At 37.7% G+C, this 18,944-nt stretch overlaps 3 protein-coding genes and 1 long non-coding RNA gene across 4 annotated transcripts; 1 reads left to right on the top strand and 3 right to left on the bottom strand.

Annotated features, from left to right (window-relative positions):
• Window positions 1-3,076: 3,076 nt before the first annotated feature.
• Window positions 3,077-8,021, bottom strand: hsd17b1 (hydroxysteroid (17-beta) dehydrogenase 1). Its single transcript, XM_073841438.1, has 6 exons — window positions 7,855-8,021; window positions 7,582-7,743; window positions 7,240-7,419; window positions 6,327-6,420; window positions 5,996-6,176; window positions 3,077-3,244 (listed from the first exon to the last, which is right to left on the bottom strand). Exons 1-6 carry the CDS (start codon window positions 7,949-7,951, stop codon window positions 3,077-3,079), a joined length of 882 nt encoding a protein of 293 aa, XP_073697539.1. The 5' UTR covers window positions 7,952-8,021.
• On the top strand, window positions 7,889-16,000 carry LOC141335885 (uncharacterized). Its single transcript, XR_012355641.1, has 2 exons — window positions 7,889-8,027; window positions 15,369-16,000. It is a non-coding gene; the product is annotated as an uncharacterized lncRNA (long non-coding RNA).
• Window positions 11,324-14,123, bottom strand: LOC141335869 (heat shock 70 kDa protein). Its single transcript, XM_073841425.1, has 2 exons — window positions 13,759-14,123; window positions 11,324-13,398 (listed from the first exon to the last, which is right to left on the bottom strand). Exon 2 carries the CDS (start codon window positions 13,380-13,382, stop codon window positions 11,451-11,453), a length of 1,932 nt encoding a protein of 643 aa, XP_073697526.1. The 5' UTR covers window positions 13,383-13,398; window positions 13,759-14,123; the 3' UTR covers window positions 11,324-11,450.
• Window positions 16,001-16,212: 212 nt separating the features above from the next.
• LOC141335857 (heat shock 70 kDa protein) lies at window positions 16,213-18,892 on the bottom strand. Its single transcript, XM_073841415.1, has 2 exons — window positions 18,667-18,892; window positions 16,213-18,306 (listed from the first exon to the last, which is right to left on the bottom strand). The coding sequence occupies exon 2, from the start codon at window positions 18,288-18,290 to the stop codon at window positions 16,359-16,361; it is 1,932 nt and encodes a 643-aa protein (XP_073697516.1). The 5' UTR covers window positions 18,291-18,306; window positions 18,667-18,892; the 3' UTR covers window positions 16,213-16,358.
• Window positions 18,893-18,944: the final 52 nt, after the last annotated feature.

Raw genomic sequence — 18,944 nt, 5'->3', positions numbered from 1 at the left:
TCACAGTGGCTTGTGGATACCATGTACTTTTTGAAGTTGGAAAAGATCAGATGCTCTCGGTATGCCAGTTATGATTCTTTTCATGAGAAATGGCAACCTTTAATAACATATTTTCACTCCCTTCAAACTTTGACTGAATTTATTTGATTTTTTGAATTGTCATGTTTGCTCCTCCAGACCCCCCTTTTTTCTTTTTTTCTTTTTTTTTTTTTTTGTGGGTGGGTGGGGTGGGGTGGGTTTTCTTTGTCATTAAAGTTTAAAAACAAAAGAAAATGTGGACTGTCTTCACTATGTCTGCTGTGTCAGTTGTGTACTTTCCACTCAATACAAATATAAAACAAACAAAAAAAACAGCTGACTAAATTTTTTTCAGGATTCTTTGATGAATAGAAAGATACAAAGATCAACATTTATCTAAAATAAAAAGCTTTTGTTACATTATACACTATACCATTTAAAAGCTTGGAGTCAGTGTAATGTTTATGTGGGAGGAAAGAAATTATAGAAATTAATACTTTTATTTAGGATGCTTTAAATTGTTCAAAAGTGATAATTAAGACATTTCTAATATTACAAAATATTTCTATTTGAGATAAATGCTTTCTATTCATCAAAGAAACATTCTGAAAAATTCTACTCAGCTGTTGTCAACAACAACAATAATTATATTAATACATGTTTTTGAGCAACAAATCAGAATATTAGAATGATTTCTGAAGGATCATGTGACTGGAGTAATGATGCTAAAAATCACAGGAATAAATTACATTTTAAAATGTATTCAATTAGAAAACAGTTATTTTATATAGTAAAATATTTAAAACTATTTTACATATATTTTACGGTTTTTGGATCTTTGGATCAAATAAACACAGAATAGACTTCTTCAAAAAACCTTAAAAATCTTACTGTCCAAAAAATGCATGCATTCTATGATTGTTGAATTTAAAAAAGGATGATTTGCCCTGAACATTAGATTAAATTCAGTTATCTTTCATGTGCCTGTGTTTTACAGTGACTATTGGGCATAACCTGTCAAGAACACAGGCAACAGGGTTAAGGAACCTTTTCGAATGCTAAACGTCTGGAGGAGAGGAATCGTGTGCTTCTGTCTGAGCCTGACCCAACATGTCATTAACCCATAAAGAGGAACAGGAATAAACCAGATAAGGCAAAGTCAGTAAGATTGGCCACTGGAATTAAGGTAACGTCACAGACAGGTTTAAATGTTAACTTTTCATTCAGTACAGGACTGCAAATTGCAGCACATTTCTGTTGTGTAATAAATGGATCATCAGCCATGACGTTGCAAGAATGGTCTTGATGTAGAAAATGTAGGCTATCGTGGTCAGATCAAAGTCCACAATTGCAGGTGAGTTGGCGCTGCGATACGCATGGCAAACACATGATACACCTGTGCTTTATAACACTTTTAGTGCAGACAGCAGCAATTGCATGTGATATAAAGGTTATTTTAAATATTTGGCTTTAATCAGTGTGGAAACACACTTGAATAAAAGGAGGAAGGAAACAATGTATTAAGAGCCAAGAGGGGGTGAAAACTTTTTTAATTCATTGAGATCAGGGTAAAAGTGTAAGTGTCTTCTGTAGCTTCTGAAGGGCAGTACTTAAGAAAAGTACTTAATGTTCACATTTTCATTCTGTTCAAAAGTTTACAACCCTGGCTCTTAATGCATTGTTTTTCCTTCTGGAGCATCGGTGAGTGTTTGAACCTTCTGTAATAGTTGCATATGAGTCCCTCAGTTGTCCTCAGTGTGAAAAGATGGATCTCAAAATCATACAGTCATTGTTGGAAAGGGTTCAAATACACAAAAATGCTGAAAAAACAAGGAAACTGTGGGACCTGAGGATTTTTCTAAAAAAAACAGCAGGCAGTTTAACTGTTCAAGACAAACAAGGGACTCATGAACAACTATCACTAAACAAAAAAAAAACAGCTGTGGATTATTCAAGGAACAACACAGTATTAAGAAGTATATGTAAACTTTTGAACTGGGTCATTTTCTAAATTAAATTTTTATTTTCTCTTGTGTTTTTATGTAAAATATCTTTTTCAGGTCAGTACTAAAAAAAATAACATGCATTTTGTTTGATCCCTCTTATTTTGGTAAAATAATTACAATTTTGCAGATTTTGCAAGGTGTATAACTCTTGACTTCAACTGTATATTATGACTTGAAAATAAGTGTCAACTCTTTGATTTAATTCAAACCAGTACCACATGCATTTGCAGTGGCTGATCCTTGCATTAAATTGGCTTACGTTGGTTATGTGACTGTCTCACCAAAACTGGTCTCTCGTGTTAAGTCTAATCCTCCAGATTCCTCAACTTCGACCCGACGCTGTCAGAATACACAAATTACTACGTCAGTGTGTTTATGCTCTTGCACCCTATCAATGAACAATCTTTGCTGTCTTCTGGGAACTGTATTGCAGCGTGATAACAGGGCAAAGGAATAGTAATTTCCTGTTACTTTTTGCAGTGTATCGCATAACTGACTTATGAGGTAAGGTTAAGCAGCTATTTGTTGTTGTGTGTATATATAGGCAGATCTATACCAGAATGAAGGTGTAAAGCATCTGTGAACATGTGATATGTTGGGCATCAGTGACTTTGGCATGTGATCTAGATCACAGTGTCCTTGAATGAAACCTCACAAAATAGAGCAAAATAATGACCTTGCACTAGCTTGGTCTGCTCTGCCCTCACTGTTCTCTGGTTCTAGTAAACAAATGAAGAAAAATGTGAAACACCGATGGTGGTCTTGTGTGAGAGGGACAGACAGTCCTTGAGATGAAATTGTGTATAGAGTTCAACACTGAGGGATACAGAAGTACACACACTAGTAGATGAAATACACAAAGACTTTACTTTCACTGGCTCTGTGTTGTACAAATAATAGTTATTCGGTTTATGTTAGTAATTTTAGCCATTAGAAACACTGCAGTACTAGTTTTAGTTGAAAGCTTAATTTGTAAGGACTTGTAAGTTGTAAATATAGTGTGTGCCATACTTAGGAGGCTCACGAAAAGAATCTTACAGGATGTACGAGCATTATATCTGTGGACCTGTATCGGATGCGGAAAAGATGAGCTTGCTCATTGCTCGGATGTACTGAGTGCCATCCATGGAGGTATGTTTCAGGCTGCTCATGGGTAGCAGGGCTCTGTTAGTGTAATATCTGAGATATGGAGTCTGGGCTTCGATTGCCTCCATATACACCTAAAAGTAGAGACGAGAGAGAAAGGAACATGTTAAAATGGTCATTGTAATATGTGACCCTGGATCACAAAACCAGTCATAAGGTTAAATTTTACAAAACTGAGATGTATACATCATATGAAAGCTCAATAAATAAGCTTTCTATTGATGTATGGTTTGTTAGAATAGGACAATATTTGGCCAAGATATATCTATTTGAAAATCTGGAATCTGAGGGTGCAAAAAAATCTAAATACTGAGAAAATCACCTTTAAAGTTGTCCAAATTAAGTTCTTAACAATGCATATTACTAATCAAAAATTACATTTTGATATATTTATAGTAGGACTTTTACAAAAAATCTTCATGGAACATGATCTTTACTTAATTTCCTAATGATTTTTGGCATAAAAGAAAAATCAATAATTTTGACCCATAAAATGTATTTTGGCTATTGCTACAAATATACCCCAGCGACTTAAGACTGGTTTTGTGGTCCAGGGTCACATATGTGTAGTATAGAATACCTTATAAAACAATATTTTCAACACAATATAAATAGATACACTGCCAGTCAAAAATACACTACCAGTCAAAAGTAATACTTTTAATGTTTTTAAAGTCTGCTCACCAAGCCTGCATTTATTTGATCCAAAGTACTGCAAAAACAGTAAAAATTTAGAAATATCTTTGCCATTTAAAATAACTGTTTTCTGTTTGAATATATTTTAAAATGAATTTATTACAGTGATTTCAAAGCTGAATTTTTAGCATCATTACTCCATGATCCTCACACGATCCTTCAGAAATCATTCTAATATTCTGATTTGCTGCTCAAGAAACATTTATTATTATTGTTGAAAACAGCTGAGTAGAGTTTTTTCAGGATTTTTTGAGTAGAAAATTTTAGAAGAACAGCATTTGTCTGAAATAGAAGTCTTTTGTAACATTATAATTCGTGATCATCATTTTTGATCAATGTAAAGCATCCTTGCTAAATAAAAGTATTAATTACTATAATTTCTTTCCCAAAAAATGAAAAAAAAAAAAAAAAAAAAAAAAAAATCCATGACTCCAAGCTTTTATGGTGTGTAATGTTACACAATTTTTTTTTATGTCAGATAAATGCTGTTCTTTGGATCTTTCTATTCAAAATGTACTCAACTGTTTCTTAGACAGCAAATCAGAATATTAGAATGATTTCTGAAGGATCACGTGATACTGAAGACTGAAGTAATGATGCTGAAAATTTAGCTTTGATCACAGGAATAAACTACATTTTTAAATACAGAAAACTGTTTGTTTTTTTAAATAGTAAAAATATTTCAAAAATGTACTATTTTTGCTGTACTTTGGATCAAATAAATGCAGGTTTGGTGAGCAAATGAGACTTTTAAAAAACATTAAAATACTACTGTTAAAAAACTTTTGACTGGTAGTGTATATCTGAATATCAACATATATTAATAAGAATAATATCAAAACTCATATTTTGTAAAAACACAAATCCCTATTATATTAACAAAAATATATATATATATATGTGACCCTGGACCACAAAACCAGTCTTAAGTCGCTGGGGTATGTTTGTAGCAATAGGCAAAAATACATTGCATGGGTCAAAATTTTTGATTTTTCTTTTATGCCAAAAATCATTAAGAAATTAAGTAAAGTTCATGTTCCATGAAGATTTTTTGTAAAATTCCTACTGTAAACATATCAAAATGTAATTTTTGATTTGTAATATGCATTGTTAAGAACCTAATTTGGACAACTTTAAAGGTGATTTTCTCAGTATTTAGATTTTTTTGCATCCTCAGATTTCTGATTTCAAATAGATGTATCTCAGCCAAATATTGTCCTATCCTAACAAACCATACATCAATAGAAAGCTTATTTATTGAGCTTTCGTGTGATGTATAAATCTCAGTTTTGCCAAATTTAACCTTATGACTGGTTTTGTGGTCCAGGGTCACATATAATCAACATAGCACAATGTCCAGATCACTGTTTTTACAAGATTATTAACCTCAGAATTGTTTTAAGTGACTAAATCTCATGTTGATAATACAATGAAATGAAGATGACCATAGCCATTCATTAAATGTGTGATTATAGTGAAGAGTATAAAACAATATTACTTTAATATAATCTTGTAATATTACTTACAGTTGTGTTGTTCATTGTTTTGCTAGGCCGATTGTTCTTAATGGAAGCTTTAAAGGGTTAGTTGACCCAAAAACTAAAATTCTGTCATTAATTACTCACCCTCATGTCGTTCCAAACCCATAAGACCTTTGTTTATCTTCGGAACACAAATTAAGATATTTTTGATTAAATTTGAGAGCTTTCTAACCCTAGACAGCAACGCAACTGACCTGTTCAAGGGCCAGAACGATAGTAAAGACATTAATAGAATTGTCCATTTATAGTCCATAATAGTCATTATTTTTGTTTTCTTAGTTGAACCACTGATGTCACATAAACTATGTTAACAAAGTTCTTACTACCTTTCTAAACCTCACATGTGTCAATTGTGATGCTGTCTATGCAGGGTCAGAAAGCTCTCAGATTTCATCAAAAATATCTTCATTTATGTTCTGAAGAATTTTTATTTTGGGGTTAACTATCCTTTTAAGATTCATTTATAAACATTTAGATTTTTAAGCATTAAAACTTAAAAAATCAATATCTCCTATGTTTATTTGGCTCTTCAAGCCCTGATCACCCTGTCGGGTCTGAATCAGACGTTCTGGCTGCTTGCTGTAGCACCTGTATGATGTCATCGGTGTCCTGAGCTGCGTTCTGGAACACAGACTGGCAGTGCTGCAGGTAGCGGTCATACAGGCTGCGTGTGTGCGCGTCAACTTCCAGCGCCTCGGCATTGGGCTCAGTCCTCTTCAGGTTCATCAGGAAGTCTGTGTTGACTGGTCCGCATTCAATTAGGCTCACACTGCAGTAGGAAAGACATGCAATGTTTAGATGGATTTTTAGGGTAGTCTAGGGGTACCTGAGCACTTTATCTGAGGATCACTTTGGAACATTTAATAGACAAAATGGTTCTATTTGCTCATGCGTGTAGTTGTGCACATATAATACTCACTGGATATTGAAGTGCTGGAGCAGTATAGCCAGGCTCTCACAAGCACCCTCTACTGCAAATTTGCTAGCACAGTAGACCTCATTGAATGGTAGCCCTGAGTTTTAGACAGAGAACATTTGTTTGATTGTTTATTCATTCATTCATTTATTCAGTCATGCAAATTGTATAGATTGCAAGTGACCAACAAAATTTTAGCCAATTGAGTAAGAAAAATGAACTTACTTTGAGAGATATTCTCTAAAAATAAGTGTTTTAATAAAAGTGTTACTTTGCGTATGTGCTTCGTACGCAAATTAATCTTATTTTAAGGATCTTGTCTCATTTAGCTTGTTCAGTTGTGATTTAAAAGATAATTCGTATTATATTACTATTATATAGTAATATGATTGATTCATCTGCACTGACACTATCTGATGAGTTAAATGAATTAAATTAGGCTTGATAATGACACTAACCCTGTAACATTGCCACTTATTGAACTGAACTGAATCAACACTGAACAGAAATTAAGCTAAATGCAGTTTTTACCACACACCTGGGTGTGAAGTTATAGCTAGATGTCCAATATTTATCATTGCAACTTGCAACTCCATCATATTAAATAAAGTAATTGAAAAGATTGATATTAACTTAAAGACTGGAGATTGGATTATGTGTGTGTAAAGCGTACTTTGCTTATCCAAGCCATCCCACATGCTATACCAAAACTATTATTTTTCTGTTTATACTGTGAAGCTGATTTGACCATTTGTGTTGTATAAAGTGCTATTTTAACAAAATTGATTCTTTGGAAATGAAAAGATAGAAGTACTGATTAAGAATTTTTTTTTTGGATAAATTGCTTTTGTGTATGTTTTTGAAAAATCTTACTATATCTCTCTGTCTTTGAGTCTCTGCCTTTACCCCCACCAACCTTGTAATCCTCCCATGCTGCCGGTCACAAGGATTCGTCCATGCCTCTTTCTCTTCATGTCTGGTAGGAAGGTCTGTATGGTGCAGATGGTGCCCAACAGATTGACGTCCAGAATTCCATGCATAGTGTCCAGTGAGTGGGCTTCCAGAGGACCCATTAGACCTACACCTGCATTACAAACTAACACAGATATTGGGAGAGAATTAAAGTAAAAACCCCTTTGATTAAAAAATGGGTTTATATACATATTATTTAAAGGATAAATGTTCATTTGGGCTTTGAAGCTTGCATTTATATAAACTTCTTCCATTCAAAAGGCTTAAATGTTTTAATTTCTCTTACCTAGTATATCAATTCTGCCCTCTGTAACATTTCTCTTAGCATCAAGTATAGACTGCTGGTTTGTCACATCCATTTGTAGTATGGCCATAGTGTCTTTATGCAGTCCTCTCACACTCTCCAGTAGCCGCTCCTTCTTGTCTAAGTTCCGCATGGTGGCGTAGACTAAACAATAATCATTCATACAGTGATCTTAACTAACTTCACTTAAGTTAACTGTAATTTTCAGACATACATATATTATTATAAACCCTGAGTAAATTAAAAATCAGTTACCTTTGTAGGCTTTTGACGGATTTGATGCGAGATGCACAGCCAGGCTGAGTCCAATCCCTGAAGAGCATCCAGTAATGAGAACAACTTTCTGCTCCATTTCTGCTAATAAAACATCAGACCAAAAAACCAACGGGACAAGCGCTGCAGTGGTGCTCTGAGGTTGAAGTGATGGGGTGCGTCTAACTGCTGTGTCTCTGATATAAGTGTTTTAGCTTTCTCTGCTATCACAAGGCCAGCTTGATGTAAACATTATGATTTCACACTCTTTTTTTCACTCAGCAGGTGCAACTTCAAACTGACAGTACATGTCAGCAGCTGTGCTGAGTATTAAACTACGATGAAATGTTCAGCATATGACTATGGTAAAAGTTATGATGGGGAAATCAGTAATTTAATTGGTAAAATCAAAATTTAAAAGATTTTTAATCATATTTTTATCAATGTTGTGAAAAAATAGTAGCATCATGTAGTTGATACCACAAATGCATGGTAGCAACTTTTTTCAACATTTTTTAATGGTTAAGTGGAGAAACACTACAGTAACTAATGTAACCTCGGCTCCTTGAGAGAAGGGAACGTGCGTTACATCACTGATGCTCTGGACCAGGGGTCCCCAAACTAACGTCCGCGGGCCGAATGCGCCCCCTCATATCAGTATTTGATAATAAAGGTTGGCTTTCAAACTAAAATTTCCCTTAGTTATTAGCATAGCCTAATTATTTGTTAAATTCACCAACAGAATGGTACATTCACAATAATGTGTCATCGCAATCGAACAGGTGATGCGTGAGCCAGCTAGAAAATTCAGAGCGATATCAAAATGACTCAATAGCATTTGAGGTGAAACTAGCACTGCTTGTGGGACAGGTGCAAAAGCAAGACTTCACTCATCTCCCAGTTACCCAAAGTTTTTCAGCTGAGAAACCAGTGGCCCCATTCCCAGTTGAAAAGTCTGTGGAAGCGCTGAAAATGATGAAGGCAGAGTTTGACGTGTGATTCAAAAAACACAGTGGATTCTTGAATCGATTTTGCTTGACAAGCCTCTCAAGGCTGCGGTTCTCTTGGTTGGTTGTGCATCTTTTTGTTCTACACTTTTTCCTTCCACTCAACTTTCTGCTAATATGCTTGGATACAGCACTCTGTGAACAGCCAGCTTCTTTGGCAATGGATGTTTGTGGCTTACCCTCCTTGTGAAGGGTGTCAAAGCTTGTCTTCTGGACAACTGTCAGATTAGAAGTCTTCCCCATGATTGTGTAGCCTAGTGAACCAAACTGAGAGACCATTTTGACGGCTCAGGAAACCTTTGCAGGTGTTTTGTGTTGATAATCTGATTAGCATGTCACCATATTCTAATTTGTTGAGATAGTGAATTGGTGGGTTTTTGTTAATTGTGAGCAAAATCATCACAATTAAAAGAATCAAAGACTTGAACTACTACAGTCTGTGTGCATTACATTTAATACACAAGTTTCACAATTTGAGTTGAATTACTGAAATAAATGAACTTTTCCATGACATTCTAATTTATTGAGATGCACCTGTATATCTTTTGAAAAGAAATGATCATTTGTCTGTGCGGTGCATAACAAAATAAACTATTCTAGCATTAAAAGGTAGAATAAATACAGGTAAAATCATAATAAAATAATAATAATACTAGTAGTCAGTCCGGCCCATTGTAGTATTTTCTTTTATAAACCGACCCGGCCCCCCATTAAAGAAAGGAAAATTATGTGGCCCTCTCAGAAAAAAGTTTGGGGACCCCTGCTCTGGACAAACCCCTGTTTACTCTGATACTGAAGCCTGATTTGATAACGTTTTTGTGTTGCTGTACAAACCAATGGTGATTGCTATAAGCCAGCTCAGAGCACCATATCATCACCAAAATCAATTCGACTGAAGTGACAGTCGTCGATTTGTGTGCAGCTTGTAGCATGGAAAGCTATGCGTTCCCTATCGAATGGTTTCTCTCGCTGCATCGCTGATGCTTTGAGAAATGCATCCAACAGTGCTGTGCTTATGCACAGATGCAAAACAAAGTCTGCATACAAGCCCAACTTGACAGCACTGTATTGAGGGCTCAGTAGCCTGAGCTATATGTGATTTGAGCTACCAATCTGAGGTCTATTCACTACTGCCCTTCCGCTTAAAGAGGGGAATAAGGTAGATTAAGCAGATAGAATCTGCCTTCAATGCAGGGACATCCAAATTGTAAAATCGACTAAAAGTAGACAGCCAGCAGCTGCACAAATCTCACCAATAGAAATCCCGCTGGACTACACCCAAGAGGAGGACGTTCCTCTGGTGGAATAGGCCTTTACACCTATGGGGCACTACAAGCCAGTCACAGCATAAGCCAAGGCTATAGCATCTCCTATTCAGCGAGATAATCTCTGCTTTGTAACAGACAGCCCTTTTGGGTGGCCTCCAAAGAATACAAAGAGCTGTTCTGACTGTCTAAACAGGTCAGAGCGCTCAACGTACACCATGAGTTCATCTTAGGTATGTAATCGCATCTCGTTTTGAGAATGTCCTTAAAGTCATTGGGCCCGAACTCCAGACAGGAAGCGCTAACAGAAAGCACTTCAACAACCCATTTGACCTATGCTATAGCCAACAGGAGAGTGGTTTTGAGTGACATGGGCCATAGGTCAGCCGTTTGAAGCAGGTCGAAAGGAGGGCTTTTTAGGACCCGTAGGACTATAGTCCCATGTCGGCACAGTTCTATGACAGGGCAGATTCAGTCTCTGAGCTCCCCTTAGAAACCTAACAGCCAAATCGTTTCTGACCATCTACGAGGGAATGATTCACTGTGATAGTTGTCACATAAACTTTGAGTGTGAAAGGGGTGCGACCCTTATCCAACAGCTCCTGTAAAAATATTATCATGTGGGACACGTTACAAAAACTCATGTCTAGGCTTCATGCTGAACACTAGTCAGAGAAGACTGACCACTTAAGGGCTCATAGATTTGGTAATTGATAATTCAATATATTAAAAAATATATATTTTTTTAAATATAAATATATTTTTTAAATCTATTTTTTAAATATTTTTAAGTTAAAAAAGCTGAAGACAGATCAAAGAAATGTGAACAGATTATCTTTTTCTTCTGAAATCTGTTTTTACTGTTGTTGGGTTTTGTACAGTGAATGTTGACATCTGTGGCGTCTGACTGATTGTGTTGCGTGATGTCACACTCATCAGTGAAAATGTCTACTCACCTACACTACTGTATATTGCATTGACTCACCAATCCCTCTAAACTAGAATACTTTTCACAAAATTATTAATGCAAAATTATAATCTTTCTTAAATGTTTTGAGCAGCATGATTTGTCTTGGAGTCTGTAACCAGGCCTTTTGAATGAGAACACATTTGATATGTTTTTATTTAAATTTATTACCAATATTTATTATCCATAAAATATAATCATGCTTGTATTTACATTTTTACAGTACATAAATATTGACTAAATTAAAATGGCTTGTGGTTAAATAACAAAACAGGAATATAAGAACAGCAATGTCATATAAAAAATTCTTGATCAAACTGCTAAAGTAAGTTCCGACAGACAATTAACAAGTCCATAAGTTTAATCCACCTCTTCAATAGTTGGCCCCTGAGCACCGGCTCCTGATGCTGCACGTGCCTGAGCTCCACATCCTCCAGCTGGCATCCCTCCCTGGTACAGTTTAGTGATGACTGGATTGCAGACTTTCTCCAGCTCCTTCAGCTGATGTTCAAACTCCTCCTTTTCAGCCAGCTGGTTGTTTTCTAGCCAACTGATGGCCTCGTTACATTTCTCAATAACCTTCTTCTTGTCATCCTCACTGATCTTGTCTTTTAGTTTCTCATCTTCCACACTGCTCTTCATGTTGAAGGCGTAAGACTCCAGAGAGTTTTTGGCAGCAATCTTCTCTCTTTGCATATCATCTTCTGCTTTGTACTTGTCTGCTTCCTGCACCATCCTCTCAATGTCCTCTTTACTCAGTCTGCCCTTGTCATTAGTGATGGTGATCTTGTTCTCTTTTCCAGTGCTTTTGTCCACCGCTGACACGTTTAGGATTCCGTTGGCATCGATGTCAAAGGTCACTTCAATCTGTGGGACTCCACGTGGTGCAGGTGGAATTCCTGTCAGCTCAAATTTACCCAGCAGGTTGTTGTCTTTTGTCATGGCCCTCTCTCCCTCATAGACCTGGATCAGGACACCAGGCTGATTGTCTGAGTAGGTGGTGAAGGTCTGGGTCTGTTTGGTGGGGATGGTGGTGTTGCGTTTGATGAGGGCCGTCATGACTCCACCTGCGGTTTCAATACCCAGAGACAGTGGCGCCACATCCAGCAGCAGCAGATCCTGGACATTTTCAGATGTGTCTCCCATGAGGATGGCGGCTTGAACCGCAGCACCGTAAGCCACTGCCTCATCTGGATTGATGCTCTTGTTCAACTCTCTGCCGTTGAAGAAATCCTGCAGAAGCTTCTGGATCTTTGGAATTCTTGTTGATCCACCAACCAACACAATGTCATTGATCTGGGACTTGTCCATCTTGGCGTCTCTCAGGGCTTTTTCCACAGGATCAAGTGTTCCTCTGAAGAGGTCTGCGCAAAGCTCTTCAAAGCGAGCTCTGGTGATGGACGTGTAGTAGTCGATGCCCTCGAACAGTGAGTCGATCTCAATGCTGGCCTGAGAGCTGGAGGAGAGGGTTCGCTTGGCTCGCTCACATGCTGTACGCAGCCTCCTCAGGGCCCTCTTGTTCTGACTGATGTCCTTCTTGTGCTTCCTCTTGAATTCTTCAACAAAGTGATTCACCATGCGGTTGTCAAAGTCCTCTCCACCCAGATGAGTGTCTCCAGCTGTGGCCTTCACCTCAAAGATGCCATCTTCAATGGTCAGGATGGACACATCAAAGGTGCCTCCGCCCAGGTCAAAGATCAAGACGTTGCGCTCTGAAGCTTTTCCTTTGTCAAGGCCGTAGGCAATGGCTGCAGCTGTGGGCTCGTTGATGATTCTGAGGACATTCAGTCCAGCGATTACTCCAGCGTCTTTAGTCGCTTGCCTCTGGGAGTCATTGAAATAGGCAGGAACTGTGACAACTGCATTTGTCACCTTTTGTCCCAGATAAGCTTCAGCAATCTCCTTCATCTTCACCAGGACCATAGAAGAAATCTCTTCAGGATTAAATGTCTTGTTCTCTCCTTTGTATTCAACTTGAACTTTTGGCTTTCCTCCATCACTGACGACTTGGAAAGACCAGTGCTTCATGTCAGACTGCACAACCGGGTCATCAAACTTTCTGCCGATCAGCCTCTTAGCATCAAACACAGTGTTGTTGGGGTTCATGGCCACCTGGTTTTTAGCTGCGTCTCCAATGAGCCTCTCAGTGTCTGTGAAGGCAACATAGCTGGGTGTTGTTCTGTTTCCCTGGTCATTGGCGATGATCTCCACTTTTCCATGCTGAAACACCCCCACACAGGAGTAGGTGGTGCCCAGGTCAATTCCAATAGCAACTCCTTTTGCTGATGACATGTTTGATTGGAGGTATCTGTAGTAGAACAAAAAAAATAACACTCAGAATTAGAAATGTTTTTAAATTGTTACAAATTATTCTGCAAAGAAAATTTTCATGCCATGTCAGTCTGTTTCCAGTCAGTAAATGACACTTCTCACAATAACGGTAAAGTCTTTTCTTGTCTATTATCTATAGGTGTCTATTGTGCTCTGACAATAACAACATTTTCTGTTAATTGCTTTTTTTTCTATGTGAACTATTAGTGAATATCATTTTCTAGTTTTTTTAGACATGTACCTAAATGTAAGCTACATATAAATTCATAATCTATACACATATAAATTACACAATATATTTAGCCTATTCCCTACTATAAAATAAATGTAGACTTACCGAAATGTAGATTCTTAAATATAATAAATGTGCACCTCGTCGCGGAGAAAGTCGGGTCAGACTGTGTTTTGCTCGCTTTACAGTTCGCTCCTATTCAGCTCAGTTTCGTTAGTGTCTGCCATCCGCTCTTTAAATACACTAAAGCGCGCACCCGTTCAAACTCTACACACTTCTGGAAGCGTCCAGCGAATCAGACCAATCAAAACACTGCAGGCAGCCACGTCACGTCAGTCACTGAAGCAACTGAGAGGAAGCTTGTGGGCGCTTCCAGAATTTAGCTGTGACAAATACAATCAACTTTAAAGACGGGTCTTTTCGTTATCATATTTGACTGCACGCTTATACACAAGTGCTTTATGTTTTTACGTGTCTTTAGTCTGATCCGTATATTGCGTTAGTCCAAAAGGCAATACTTGCAGTATTTCTAAAACATATATATAAACTAGTCAAAAGTTATATAAGAGGTTCGTTTTAACTATCAGATATGAGCTATAAAATATTGTTTTTGTTTGTGATATTGTTAATAGCGTAATAACTGTATCGACTGAATGCATATTATCGTTTACTGTATTTATCTACAATAACAGTTTAACAGGCTTAAAAATTAAAATTAATTGCAAGAAACGCGTTGTGTTTACTATACTTATTTCAGTTTGGGGTAAAGCTTAATCTTCCATTGGCAACAATTTAGCTTTATAAAAATGTCAGAAACGGAACACATCAAAATCTTGAATACAGTTAAAGTAGCCTAAGCTGCATAATATACTGTGGGTAAAGATATATATTAATGATAATAAAATAATAATGTGTACGTGCATTGAATGAAGTTTTTATAAAATGTCTTTACATATTGTCTTAATGTGTATCTGTATTGCTAAATTTACACATTGAATAAATGAGGCCCCACAATAAAGTTGTTTATATTACAGTGCAGTCTTTCTTACAGTTGGATTACTTTAAAACTAAAATACTAATTGCATCTACATCTAGATTTGATACACCATTTAAAGATTCAGCTTTAGAACAGTTAATAATTCCATCTTCATTTGGTACTGGTGCCACTGGTGCATTTCACAGCCCATCAATTCATTTAGTAGCTTTAGGTAAACAGGTCATTTGTAATACATTCATAAGAAACATATGAGAAGTAATCTGTGCCACAATTTCTTGAGAAACAATAATAATGGAAGAAATAAACTACAAAATATCACCCTTAATACAGTAAACAGTGACCTCTGTTGAAAACAGAGCAGAATGACAACTCATGCAACAAAGTCTCCAATGTTCCAGAATCATCTGTAGCTTTATTGTGAATCATACATACTCATTCCCACAGTACTACAGAAATGTAAAACAAATTAAAACAATACAATTAAAGAAAAAAAAAGAGAAATTACGCATTAAATAGCAATAATGTGACAATGTTTATTTAAGAAATAGAAAAAAATAAGAAAAGGAAATTTTTGTGTTGAATTGCTTTTATGTTTTTTTAAAGCTTACTTTCTCTCTCTGTATTTGAGTCTCTCCCTTCACCCCCACTAACCCTGTAGTGCTCCCATGCTGTTGTTCACAATGATTAATCTATGCCTCTTTCTCTTCATGTCTGGTAGGAACATCCAGGATTTCATGCATATTGTTCAATAAGTGGACTTCCAGAAGACCCATCAGACCTTCACTATCCCGGTTTCACTTTTTTTCACTCAGCTAGTGCAACTTCAAACTGACACACTCAGTACATGCCAGCAGCTGTGCTGAATATTTATTCAGTAAATAACAGTTATAATAGACAAAATCAATGATTTGATTGGGAAAATTAAGTTTTCAAAATCTGTGATGCCACACAAGTATGGTACCAACTTAATTATAGATATTCATTTTTAAGTGTTAAGTGAAAACTCGTTGGGACAACACCTATAGACCTCATCTGTTTTCCTATTCTGCTTGGAAAATGTTTTGTTAATAGATAAATCAATATATTTAAACAGCAAAAAGATGTACAAGGTGTTGACCCTCAATCTTGCATTTTTTCCTAAAAGAGTATTTTAAGATTTTCTTTGGCGAGTGTGACAAAACTGAAGACAAAGAAAAGAAATCTTAACAGTTTATCTATTTGTTTAAATTCTGTGTTGTCATAGTTGTTGGGTTTTGTACAGTGAATGTTGACGTCTGTGGCGTCTGACTGATTGTGTCGCATGATGTTGTCACATTTATCAGTGAAAAATATATACTCCCTTAAACTATTGTATGTTGCATTGAGTCACCCTCTGAAGTAGGATATTTGTCATACACTTATTTCTGCCAAATTATAACGCTCTTTTAAATAATGTTTTCATCAACATGATTTGACTTGGAGTCTGTAACCAGGCCTTCTGAATAAGAACACATTAGGATATGTTTTTAATTAAAAAAACTTTATTAACAATGTTCATTATCCATAAAAGACAATGCTTATATTTACATCTTTTCAGTATATACATATTCAAGAAATTGGAGTGGTTAAATAACAAAACAGAAACATACAAACAGCAATGTCATACAAAAAACAATTCTCGCTCAAATTGTTAAATGAGTTCTGACAGACAATTAACAAGTCCATAAGTTTAATCCACCTCTTCAATAGTTGGCCCCTGAGCACCGGCTCCTGATGCTGCACGTGCCTGAGCTCCACATCCTCCAGCTGGCATCCCTCCCTGGTACAGTTTAGTGATGACTGGATTGCAGACTTTCTCCAGCTCCTTCAGCTGATGTTCAAACTCCTCCTTTTCAGCCAGCTGGTTGTTTTCTAGCCAACTGATGGCCTCGTTACATTTCTCAATAACCTTCTTCTTGTCATCCTCACTGATCTTGTCTTTTAGTTTCTCATCTTCCACACTGCTCTTCATGTTGAAGGCGTAAGACTCCAGAGAGTTTTTGGCAGCAATCTTCTCTCTTTGCATATCATCTTCTGCTTTGTACTTGTCTGCTTCCTGCACCATCCTCTCAATGTCCTCTTTACTCAGTCTGCCCTTGTCATTAGTGATGGTGATCTTGTTCTCTTTTCCAGTGCTTTTGTCCACCGCTGACACGTTTAGGATTCCGTTGGCATCGATGTCAAAGGTCACTTCAATCTGTGGGACTCCACGTGGTGCAGGTGGAATTCCTGTCAGCTCAAATTTACCCAGCAGGTTGTTGTCTTTTGTCATGGCCCTCTCTCCCTCATAGACCTGGATCAGGACACCAGGCTGATTGTCTGAGTAGGTGGTGAAGGTCTGGGTCTGTTTGGTGGGGATGGTGGTGTTGCGTTTGATGAGGGCCGTCATGACTCCACCTGCGGTTTCAATACCCAGAGACAGTGGCGCCACATCCAGCAGCAGCAGATCCTGGACATTTTCAGATGTGTCTCCCATGAGGATGGCGGCTTGAACCGCAGCACCGTAAGCCACTGCCTCATCTGGATTGATGCTCTTGTTCAACTCTCTGCCGTTGAAGAAATCCTGCAGAAGCTTCTGGATCTTTGGAATTCTTGTTGATCCACCAACCAACACAATGTCATTGATCTGGGACTTGTCCATCTTGGCGTCTCTCAGGGCTTTTTCCACAGGATCAAGTGTTCCTCTGAAGAGGTCTGCGCAAAGCTCTTCAAAGCGAGCTCTGGTGATGGACGTGTAGTAGTCGATGCCCTCGAACAGTGAGTCGATCTCAATGCTGGCCTGAGAGCTGGAGGAGAGGGTTCGCTTGGCTCGCTCACATGCTGTACGCAGCCTCCTCAGGGCCCTCTTGTTCTGACTGATGTCCTTCTTGTGCTTCCTCTTGAATTCTTCAACAAAGTGATTCACCATGCGGTTGTCAAAGTCCTCTCCACCCAGATGAGTGTCTCCAGCTGTGGCCTTCACCTCAAAGATGCCATCTTCAATGGTCAGGATGGACACATCAAAGGTGCCTCCGCCCAGGTCAAAGATCAAGACGTTGCGCTCTGAAGCTTTTCCTTTGTCAAGGCCGTAGGCAATGGCTGCAGCTGTGGGCTCGTTGATGATTCTGAGGACATTCAGTCCAGCGATTACTCCAGCGTCTTTAGTCGCTTGCCTCTGGGAGTCATTGAAATAGGCAGGAACTGTGACAACTGCATTTGTCACCTTTTGTCCCAGATAAGCTTCAGCAATCTCCTTCATCTTCACCAGGACCATAGAAGAAATCTCTTCAGGATTAAATGTCTTGTTCTCTCCTTTGTATTCAACTTGAACTTTTGGCTTTCCTCCATCACTGACGACTTGGAAAGACCAGTGCTTCATGTCAGACTGCACAACCGGGTCATCAAACTTTCTGCCGATCAGCCTCTTAGCATCAAACACAGTGTTGTTGGGGTTCATGGCCACCTGGTTTTTAGCTGCGTCTCCAATGAGCCTCTCAGTGTCTGTGAAGGCAACATAGCTGGGTGTTGTTCTGTTTCCCTGGTCATTGGCGATGATCTCCACTTTTCCATGCTGAAACACCCCCACACAGGAGTAGGTGGTGCCCAGGTCAATTCCAATAGCAACTCCTTTTGCTGATGACATGTTTGATTGGAGGTATCTGTAGTAGAACAAAAAAAATAACACTCAGAATTAGAAATGTTTTTAAATTGTTACAAATTATTCTGCAAAGAAAATTTTCATGCCATGTCAGTCTGTTTCCAGTCAGTAAATGACACTTCTCACAATAACGGTAAAGTCTTTTCTTGTCTATTATCTATAGGTGTCTATTGTGCTCTGACAATAACAACATTTTCTGTTAATTGCTTTTTTTTCTATGTGAACTATTAGTGAATATCATTTTCTAGTTTTTTTAGACATGTACCTAAATGTAAGCTACATATAAATTCATAATCTATACACATATAAATTACACAATATATTTAGCCTATTCCCTACTATAAAATAAATGTAGACTTACCGAAATGTAGATTCTTAAATATAATAAATGTGCACCTCGTCGCGGAGAAAGTCGGGTCAGACTGTGTTTTGCTCGCTTTACAGTTCGCTCCTATTCAGCTCAGTTTCGTTAGTGTCTGCCATCCGCTCTTTAAATACACTAAAGCGCGCACCCGTTCAAACTCTACACACTTCTGGAAGCGTCCAGCGAATCAGACCAATCAAAACACTGCAGGCAGCCACGTCACGTCAGTCACTGAAGCAACTGAGAGGAAGCTTGTGGGCGCTTCCAGAATTTAG

Source organism: Garra rufa, chromosome 1 (genome assembly GCF_049309525.1).
Source record: "Garra rufa chromosome 1, GarRuf1.0, whole genome shotgun sequence".
NCBI classification, from domain to species: Eukaryota; Metazoa; Chordata; class Actinopteri; order Cypriniformes; family Cyprinidae; genus Garra; species Garra rufa.
Note: the sequence above shows the minus strand (reverse complement) of the source record. Positions and strands in the feature narration are given on the sequence as shown.